Consider the following 11,308-nt stretch of genomic DNA (forward strand, 5'->3'; position numbering starts at 1 on the left):
TACTAACTTTTAAGCTTGTATTATATACATGTATATATTCATTATATACATAATTGTATTATATGATGCGTGTAAACGTCAATAAAGATTTATTTAGATAAAAAAAAAAGTGTCGCGATCTAGCTCTAACTGGCAAGTCACCTCTGGCTTGGAGATAGGCGCGCCTTTTCAACCTCGTGGGTTTACTCCGGGTACAGGAAAGACCCCTGCACTAGCGCTAAGATAATAAAGATAAGACATCTTGTCTGCGATATCACTCTCTGTGAAAGCGGGCGTTAAACTCTGATAGAATAAGACGAAGGACAGCTGATCGCAGTTTGTTTACATCTTCGGGTCCATTCGCTATTCTCCACGCGCTGGACGGGGACATGCGTACAAGCGTTTACCTTTGCTTATCAGGTGACGTCACGGACTGGGTCAATTTGCCGATTGGTTATAGCTTCACAGCGCTGTCTTCGTTCTATAGCCTTTTAAATCAACAAAGGCGATTGCTTGGGAGTTCAGCTGACATCAGCGTGCACTGTTCACAACAAAGGAACAGTGAATATGTTGTGACCTTAATCATTCATATATACTACCGCTATACAGCAAGGGTGTGAGGTTAATTTATTTGATTCAGTCGAACCGGATACGTCATTGCTCATTAACACATTCTGTTCAGCGCGTGGTACTGGCGAGCAGACGACAAAATGGAGAATAACACGCAAACTGTTGGTGATGCAGACTATATTTTGCAACCGGTGTGGGATTTGAGAAAAGGCTATGAAGATTATCTGCGCTCGCCTTTATTTCCCGTCTTCGTGTCGGTGGGGTATTATTTCGGTATCTGTATCCCGTTCATGCTTGTGGACATTTTTTGTAAGAATATGTGGTGGTACAAAAAATACAAAATCCAGCCAGACAAAGATGTAGCAGCGCCACTGTTATGGGATACCCTGACACTGACATTTTGGAATAATATAATGTTCATCATGCCCGCTGCCGTTGCACAGTGGATCTGGACACCTCCAACGGAACTCCCAGAAAGAGCACCACCATTATTTGAATTTTTATGGCATATATTTGCTTGTTTATTGGTTTTTGACTTCCAGTACTACGTTTGGCACCTGACACATCACAAAATCAGGTTTCTATATCGTCATATCCATGGCCTCCACCACCGGTACCACGCCCCATTTGTATGGGTTACACAGTACCTGCATCCCTGGGAGTTGATTACCGTAGGCCTACTCACTACGACTAATACTTGGTTCTTCAACTGCCATTGTCTGACAATCTGGAGTTACATGGTCGTTAGCATTAGCATCAGCGTTGAGGGGCATATCGGATTCGATTTCCCCTGGCTGTTAAACCACTGGATACCTTACGGATTTTTTGGAGGATCTCCAAAGCACGATATGCATCACCAGAAACCAATGACCAACTACCAGCCTTTCTTTAATCATTTCGACAAACTGTTTGGATCATTCTGCCCACCGATGTCAGCAGGGGGAGTAAAATCCAAAGCCTTACAGGATTATGAACGAAGACATCGTGAATCAAAGAAAAGGGGTTAAATTATTTTTATTTATTTTATTTTTTTCCTTTTCTCCAATTTTCTTTTAAAAAATTCTATATTTTTCCCGGTAATATTTCAAATGCTTTTTTTATTATCTTGATCTTGCATTTGTTTTATTTACATTTGTTGTCCGATTCTGAAATCAAAACTAGTCATTATCACTACACCCGTTTTTGCCAGTATTCTCTACCACACCCCGACCCCGCAACAATTTTTTTTATTTTTTTTTCCTGTTAATTTGGTTTAAATTTTTTAGTAACACAAATAGTTAAAATGAATTTTTATAGATCTTATGTAAGTTTGATTTCCATTTATCTGAAATCAAAACTAGTCAATATTTTACGTCACTATTTTTTTTTTTTTTTTTTGTCTTCGACCAAGGGTATAGGTCTAGGCGATTAAACCTGCGGCCAGGATTTACCACTAGGCATAGTTGGCATTTGGTCTACCCGTGGGCCCGATGTAACTAATTGGTCGCGCAGCGTGCCCGAGTATAAACTTGTTTCTCATGTAGAACGAGTGCCCCAAATATGTAAATCCGGCTCCGAATAAACCTTTAATATCTTCAGGTCTTTCAATGCAAGTACGTTTTAAATGATCAGCCAAACTGTCCATCTATTTATATTTAATACTTTATTGTGATCAAATAGTTAGTCAATACATGTATATTTATATTTTTAAACCACTCATACGGATGCGTACGAATGGTAATGCATCTTTATAATGTTTGCATCTCAGCGATGGATTGACCGACCGGTCTCAAATTTTGCACACAATCAAAATTAAACTGGGTATTGGGCAAATTGTTAATGAATAAAATACGAGCGGTACATACGACTAAAAGTTGTATTTACAGTAATCAAGAGTTTAATTCGAATCGCGCTACAGCTCATATTTTCTGCTTTCAATCCTAACGTCATTTTGATAATTGAGCTTGTCAGTAGATAATGTGACTTAGCGTGAATAGAGGGCTATTTTTAAGTCAGAAAATCGAATTTACCGTAAATACCTCGTGATTAGAATAAATTGGTTCAATGACATTTAGTAATTGAACTGAAAATACAAAGGACACAATGCTTTGAAATAAAATTACTTTTTATTACTAAGGTAGTTTAAACTAGATGATCGATAAAAACTTGTCGAAACATCGCTCAATAATTGTATGTCTATTCCATAGAATATGTGTCCTTTGTATTATAATAGTAATTATTTAGTAATCGAACTAGAATTACACAGAATATAATTACTTGGAGAACAATTACTGTTTATATATCTCCCGTCAAAAGGCAAAACCTAGTAACTCACTTTTTTCTTATTTTGAGAAAACAAAGGAAAACGTAATGAATGAATATTAAACCCATCCATTGATTTTACTATTGAGTTACTAGGTTTTGCTGTGGTATACTAGGCAAATGAAGGAAGTTGCTAGGTTGTGTCATGGGTGTAACTGCTTACAAAATCAAAAGATTGGAATATCTAGTACAACAACAGGAAGCACATACCCTAGTAACTACAAATTTGGTCCTAACTCAATTTTGATAAAAAAAAAAAAAGTGAGTTACTAGGGTTTGCCTTTTGACGGGAGATATATGAGGGACGTTTCGACTAGATGTTTCATGATTACGAGTCGAAACGTCACTCAGTAGAAATCATTGGTTGTATCCCACTATGTTCTCTTATTGTAATAGTCATGTTTAATCCTATATGGATTGGCTTGTCTCGAAGTGATTTCTGGCCAGTCTCGCACTCTCTTTGAGTCTATAAATAGCCATCGCACGTGAAATTCTCAACACATCTATCAACTATTACAGCCGTAAAAAATCTATTGTTGACGATTCTGAATAGCAGTAATATTTAGCTTTTTGGTTATTACAGCAGCTTTAGAAATTACGTTCGTTTTATTTTTTAAATTGCTCTACCATTAACTATACCGTTAGGAGCGGTATCTTATGGTTAAGTACAAATAATATCTCTGAAAAACTCGGGTTAGACAGGTACATGATACTAGCAGTAGTTTCATTTAACTTTTATAGGGTTCGTAAAACATTTGTTGAGTTGCCTGTCGTGCGTGTTTCAAAATTCAATTTCTTGTTCCAGCTTTCTGTCATGTTTCTTAAAAAAGTAGTCTTGATTATCCCGGCTTGTCAATCAGACGGAGAATGGTCGATCGATAGACTGGTTAAATGAGACTAATTTCAAAACAAGGGCAGGTAACCTATTTTTTGCTCAAAAGTGCATGGATGTTATGGACGACACTCGAACCATTTTTCAGTCTATTATTTATCGATGGTTAAATGGTCATAGCTTGTTAAGTACAACATGGCCGTTTTTTTAGTGACTATAAATGTGCCAAATAGATTTGAGGATTGATATATATATATATATATATATATATATATATTGTGGTGTAATTGTCTGACTATAAATGTGCCAAACAGATTTAAGGATTGATATATATATATACATATTGTGGTGAAATTGTCGAGCTATTTGGAGATATTTATTTACGGTGGGGCACCCTACTTATGCCATGTTTACACTGTCCACTCTTTTGTTCAGAGTGTTAGAAATCCGATCTGATCTGGGAAAAGGATATGTATGTCTCCTTTGTAGTCAAGTACAGACGACTCGCAACTTCTGTCTTCAATAGGCAGCAAATCAGACCACTTCAAAACCATAATAATTTATTGACAAAAGATTGTGTCTACGATATCACCCTTGGTGGAAGTAGACGTAAAACCTCAGAAACGAACGCACGAACTGACAAAAGATCGACAGTGTAACCTTGGCATTATCTACTTTATTTTTGTGTAAATCTTCTATACAACAAACGTCTCATAGCTTGACTACTTGAAATTGTTTCATAAGTGTCCACTAATGTGTAACTGGGCACACACAAGTAACAAGTCTGTGGAATACAGTTACTGTTTATTGAGCGATGTTTCCACTAGGATTTTCTAGTCATTATCAAACATTTAGTTTAGACGTCGCTTAGTAGTACATGTGTATGACAGCTATTGCTGACAAAGTGAAAATATTGTTGGTAACCCATAAACGACTAACCAAAATGAATTGATTTCTAACTATTGGTGCGATTGATGTCGTTAACACAACCAGTTATCGTAGTCAAGTAATAAGACGCAGGTTTGTGAGAATTACTTGAGTAATTCTTAAATTTAAGAGGGGCGAAAAGATATAGTACTTAAGATATAGGGGGGTTATAAATTTGAGTAATTAAGTTTTATGTGGATAAACGAAAGAATAGGGGATGTTGTAACTATTCTATTGTATTCAAGGCTTTTAAGATGAGAAAATTTAGTAATTCTTACGATGAGTAGAAAAGAAGTTTTATTTCCTCCAGTCCAGGTTGCTTTAAATGTTGCGATATTTTATACGACAATATGTAACTGTTTTTACGCCCACATTGAAATGTGGTCGTATATTGTCGTCGCCCCCGTCCGTCCGCCGGTCCGGCGTCCACAATTGCGTGTTTAAGGTCATGAGACGAAGAAGCCTATTGATTTTCAGCGATTTCCGATATTTACTGCCAGAGTTATGGCCCTTGATCACTTTGAAAAATCTTGTGGAATCTATAGAGGCTAAAGTGAATATCCGATTGACTTTAGATTTATACACAGTGTTTAAGGTCACGAGACGAAGAAACCTCTTGATTTTAAACGATATCCGATAATTATGGCCCTTAATCACTTTGAAATATCCCGTGGGCGCTCTAGAGGCTACTGTGCATAATTTTAAAGCCAAACAATTTCTAATGATTTTCGGATAATTATTTAATGAGTTGTTATACTCATAATCAGAATAGAAAAAAATATGCGACAACTCTTGTTGATTACTCGGACGACTTAGCTGCTGTGTGCGTATGTTTCGTTGCCTGACAACCTGTCTTTGTATATTTCGGCAGATGTAATGAAACCTGATTTAATCAAAACGTATACTATGAAATTTGTAACCGGGAGGTCTTCGTCTTAATTGATAGGTTGTTTTTTTTTTTTAATTTTGTAGATTACAAATTGAATTGAGATATTTATTTTATATTTATTAAACCTTTTTTTAAATATTGTAGATTACAAATTAAATTATTTTATATTTACTAAACCTCTTCTGCCATCTAGTCTGTCAATCACGGTACGGTAAGAACTAATAGTTTAATATTTAAAAACGCACTTGGTTGGATAACTGATTGTTTAATTAATTTTTTTTAAATTTTATTTAATCCATTGCAACTAGTCTTACGCTTATATTGTGATAATATTTAGATGTGTTAAGTAAAATTGTAAATCAGAGGTGCGAACGGTTTAAGAGAGAATCCTTATAACGTCCCAAAACAGTGGTACTCGCAACCATTGCTTTAAGATATGGGACATTCTAGCTCAGACCATTCGAGTTATTATATAAGAAGCACCTATTTAGTCAGGCAAGACTATTCTTTGTCCTCTGTCTGTAAACTGACGATCGGTGCTATAAAACCACAATATTTTGAATGTATTGGTGGTATGTGAGAGTTTAATTAGTCGATAATTTACGTATTTTTAACAGCCTGTTTATTAAGCTGGCTGAGGTGACGTCACTCAAACAAACACGCACCGGTTCCACGAAAGCTCCTGCGTCCTGTGTTTATTTTGATTTAAATTTCTAAATTCCTTCACCGAAAATTGAACTGTAATTGTTTCCATAAGCTGTGTATATATATAAGTAGTGGCAAGTGTCGTACATTAGACAGAGGGTGCGTACCTGTTCTAAAACGGCTGACACTGCTTCACATCTGCGAAATTGACACTTTTACACGCACATGTATACGTAGATTAATTGATCCAAGTTATAACTATTAACTAGGGCAATTTATTCATTTTTATTCGATTTTTCCAAGGAACATAGCCTATATATTATGCAACTTTTACAAGACGGAACAAGAAAGTGCCGCCAATTTGCGTTACCCGTGTTTACTTTGAGAATAATAATACGAAGGTATGTCGGTGATTTGTTTTGATGAGAACGCACCACAAGATACTTAATCCAGATGCAAACTGAACCCGAAACTGTTTGCTTCGCGTAAAACCAACGTAGACGCGACCTAATAACCTCTCACGTACCACACTCATCTGGCACGGTTGTCATAGCAATAAACCTACCTACAATACTTTATGTGCTAGAACACCCATGTCACTTCTCATTTGAGGAATCCATGTAGCGAACAGGTACTTATGTAAGCCTAGTCCCAATTAAAACACGGATCTTATTTCGTTTCGTTTTATAGGACGTCGAAAAAAAACCGAAACGCAAATAATATCTGTATTTTTATCAGATTGGGTTCTTCTTTCACATCGACAAATGAAAAAAAACCTACAACATTTTACCATATAATTTATTTATTCGAGCCTTGTAATGACGTAACGCTTAGTCGTTACTGACGTAAGGTTCCTTATCATAAAGGCAATTTATTCCTTTTTGGTTTGATAAATCATAAAAACATTATATTTATGGAAATTGTTAAGGAAATAAAACATTTTGTAGTCAAGAAATTATTGAAAAAACATTTTATCAAAATGATGATAGTACATCTACCTTATAATGACGTAACGTGAAATTGTTATCGATGTAAGGATTTGGTGTATGTTAAATGATTTATTATTAAAGATGCATTATTTAAGATTTAGACAAAAAGCCGGACGTTCTCGCTATACTAGTTAAAAGAAATAGGTAAAGAAAAATGAATATATTGAAAATTTTATTCAAATTACATTATTCTGGGCGAAGAGTGTTTATAGTTTGAACAAGATCTAGCGTAGATTGTTTGCTACCTATTTTATCGTTACATTTTTAAATCTCGCTGGTTTTCAAAACCATTTAAATCCCGGCCGTCCGATGGTCGAGTATGGGCTTGTCGAGTGAACAAATGTCTAAATAATAATGTATGTAACACTTGAGGCCAAAAGACCTGCAATATGCAGATTTAGCTCTTACATAATGCATCTTTAGGGATTTGAAATGTTTAGTAGAGAATATTTTTGGACCAGGAACATGGCCCCAAGCGCTATGTACTCATCTTGTTTTTCTTGGGGCGACGCTCTTGAATAAAGCCTGCAAGTCCAGCATATGAAGCACAAACGACAAGAGACTTGGTTTTTCGATATGACGTCACAGTTCCAAGATGGCGTCGATGACGACATGCGTTGTTCCTGGTCTATACTACGTTCGTACATTTGTACTTGCTTAATAAATGTTTTGTAAATTATTTCATTTACAATTGCCTTGTAATGACGTAACGCCCAGTCGTTATCGATGTAAGGTTTTTATGTAATTCACATTTAATTAAATTATTAAATATTAAAGTGGTGTTTGTTATATGTACAGGGGTGGTGGTGAGAGGGACAGGGCGTGTCTTGTCAACACAGTGTTTGATCAGTTTGAAACTAAACGATGTGTTTTGGGCCGTGATCCGGTTCCTAAGCGCTGCTTTGAATAAAGCCTGCAGCTCCACCATTTGAAGGACGATCGACATGAAACTTGGCCTGGTTGACCCTGGGACAATGTCGCACCGATGCTTGATAATATATGACGTCATAATTCCATAGTACGATCACGTACTTGATTTCTATTTTCGCGTGTGCAATGTTAGGGAGGAAACTTTTGCAGGAACAGCGACATTTACCGCCTGCTCAAGAGTTCTTTTACGTGCACACAAATGAATACGATGTGACTGAACTTTCCTTGTCTACCCCGTAGGTGCTACCGAGAAGGGAGGGAGGAACTAGAATTAAACACCCATTAAAGTTGACCCGAGAATACGTCCGATCTCAATACTAGGTACATCAATTCCAAAACTTGACCGTATTTTATTCAAAATTTCTTCGTTGAAGCAATGAATAAAATTTACAATTTGATTATTAAGTTCTTGACCTTTGTGTGTGAACGTGTCGGTATTTTGGTTGTTAAACGTAAACCTTGAGATGAGATAAAATGAAAAGAACTGATACAATGTATGTTCATAATCTAATTGGGTGGCCGTCTGGGATCACGTGTCATTAAGATAATAAAGTGGCGAAGGTTCGATCCAGGGCTTTTATGTGACAAGGCGCAGGGTCACCGACCTAACCTCGTTGGCTTCCTCCAAGTACTGTTGTTTTCTCCCACTTCTAAAGACCCATAACCAGGGGCGCCGGACCCAGGTACCAGGTTATGCAAATGGTACCCTGCCCTTTTCTGGGGTATACATGTATACCCACGCCCTAATGATGAAAGTTTTCAACCTTTTTACTAGTCTTTTCATTTGTGAATAATCAGGCTTTTGTCTCTTTCATTATCATGTATTTTAAAGGGTTTTATGTTGGAATTTGGAATGCTAGAGGCGCTCTAAACAGCGTTCTCGGAATTGACAAATTTCAAAATTTTCTAGACGCCGTGGGGAGGGAGGGACCCGGACCCCCCTATCTTTTGGTACCCTGGCCTTCGCGCCGTTCCGGCGCCCCTGTCCATAACTTACTAATGTTTGTTACGTCGACCCCCCCTCTCTCTCTCTCTCTCTCTCTCTCTCTCTCTCTCTCACTCAATTTAGACTCATCCAAACTAGACTTATACATTGTACCAAACTAGACTACACTTATACATTGTATGGGTTACACCAAACTAGGTTCATTCAATGTAGGGGGAAGGGGGACGTTTTTACCTGATATGTATTAGGGTCACCTGTATATTCTTCTGGGTTTTCTCCAGGAGTTCGTTTGGTATTTTTTCATACATCTAAGTCTACTACCTAGTGTTGAATGGACTTTAATCCTCCCGAAATTTGTCACAAAGTGATCTATACCCGAAGTTGACGTTTAAACTCTCTATAACTTCTGCTAAGGCACGATCTTATTAAACATCTAGTTTATTCAATATGTTATTTACAAGCTGTACGTGATCCGTGTATAATTCAACATAACTTCAAAGAGAATGTATTAGTGGCCAGTGCATCATACCTTGGCCTGACAATGACTTCCAAAGTAATATGCAGTGTAATTACAGACATCATAATTTGATAAATAAACAATACCATATATGGTGATCACTCCTGTCCATCTTCCCTAATTGTTAGACGCTATATAAGCAGGAGTTTACTGACAGTAAGTCAGACTTGGAATAGAGCTCTTCCCGATTTATGTCTATTTCATGTTCTCAATAAAGGTCTTATCAATTATGCTGATCTTCTGTTATCTGTAAGATAGTTTTACAAATGACCTAATTTTGAATGGCCGTTAAACGTCAGTTAGAATTAATAAATCGATTGTATTGTCATTATTATATCTGACTTTGATTCTGTCACGTTACATAGTCAACAAAGATAACAGTATATTAGGCTAACAATGAAATTATCTATAGGACCTTGAAAAGAAATTAACCTTAAAAGTTTGGTATATATCTGATGATCATTAAATATGGATAAACGATAAAATACAAAGATGCCCCATTCTATGTCTATCACAGTAGCAATATTAATTGATAAAAACTAACCATGCCTAGTCTTTGCACTGGACTAAAACTGGGTCGTCTACAAACGTATTAAATAAACTAAAACCAAGTACGAACAATCCAAACGATTGGACAAAATTCGAAGTCCTAAGAAACGGTATAGGCAAAATAGTGCAATCAGCAAATGGACTGTTCACCGTGTAACAGGTGTAATACGGGGTTGGGGGGGGCGGGGTTCACGGTAAGGGAGGTAATCGAGACATAAAAAATGAACAAGTACTGACGATTTAAATTGCTAGAGTTTCTAAATTAATGTGCATATTCATCATGATTATGGTCGGATAAAAAACATTCCGACTTGAATAGACGTAAAATATTTTGTTTGAAGTCGGCGTTGAGATCACGTGAACGTCTTGACTAATAAAATTGTCTGTATTGGTATAGAAGGACTTTATATTGTGATGCATTATGGTATGACTTTGGAGTCGACTAAACCCGACAACAGACATTTGTTTAGAACCGGGCCTATGTATGATGTGTGTATTATTTAGATTTCAACTTGCAATGTTATTGCTGCTGCGGCTCGGATTGAAATACACTAATCAGTCCTATAAATGTAATCAGTACAAGTGTGAGAGTGGAATGATGTTTGGGGTGATACATCACAGATATAGGTTTAATAGAAGTACGAAATAGAAACACCAACAAGCAAACGTTGTTGTCCACGAATCCTATCTGACAAACGTAAATAAGTTGATAACTCGCGATAATATGTTTAAACCTTGCATTCGGGTACTGTAAAGTATCGAGCAATTAATTCACTGGTAACTGACTCGCGAGTAAATAAATGAAATGAAAGAGTTCCCTTACGTGCACGCCAAAGTGTAAACTGGACCATTTCTCTGGGATCCCTGCAGAACGTCTAGAGGCCATTTCTTGCCCGGAACACCGACACGCACCATTGACAATAAGGGGGAGGAGGGGGAGGGGAGCAGTCTGAAAAATCCCAAGGAACTTTCTCGGCCAACACCTGGATCTAACCCGGAACCTCGTGGTTAGTAAGCGGGCGCCGCATTCACTGAGCCACAGTGAGTAACACTCGTAACAGACGTGTATAAAGCGTTATATCACCTTATTGATAGTAAAAGATATCAATAACGTCACTATTAACGATATCTCCTATCAACTTATCTCAGTGCATAGTCAACATGATTTGCATTTGTTTTCGCCCAGTTGGTTTTATGGACTAAACCACCCACACAATCACAGCTTACACAATAA

General features: G+C 37.0%; 1 protein-coding gene across 1 annotated transcript; it reads left to right on the forward strand.

Moving 5' to 3' along the window:
* Window positions 1-544: 544 nt before the first annotated feature.
* On the forward strand, window positions 545-7,908 carry LOC126819550 (cholesterol 25-hydroxylase-like protein 1, member 2). Its single transcript, XM_050547682.1, has one exon. The coding sequence runs from the start codon at window positions 690-692 to the stop codon at window positions 1,554-1,556; it is 867 nt and encodes a 288-aa protein (XP_050403639.1). The 5' UTR covers window positions 545-689; the 3' UTR covers window positions 1,557-7,908.
* Window positions 7,909-11,308: the final 3,400 nt, after the last annotated feature.

The sequence above is a fragment of the Patella vulgata genome, chromosome 4 (assembly GCF_932274485.2).
Source record: "Patella vulgata chromosome 4, xgPatVulg1.2, whole genome shotgun sequence".
NCBI classification, from domain to species: domain Eukaryota; kingdom Metazoa; phylum Mollusca; class Gastropoda; family Patellidae; genus Patella; species Patella vulgata.

Bases quoted from the DNA above. Each gene is read 5' to 3' on its own strand.
- LOC126819550 (XM_050547682.1), top strand. From the start codon at position 690: ATGGAGAATAACACGCAAACTGTTGGTGATGCAGACTATATTTTGCAA.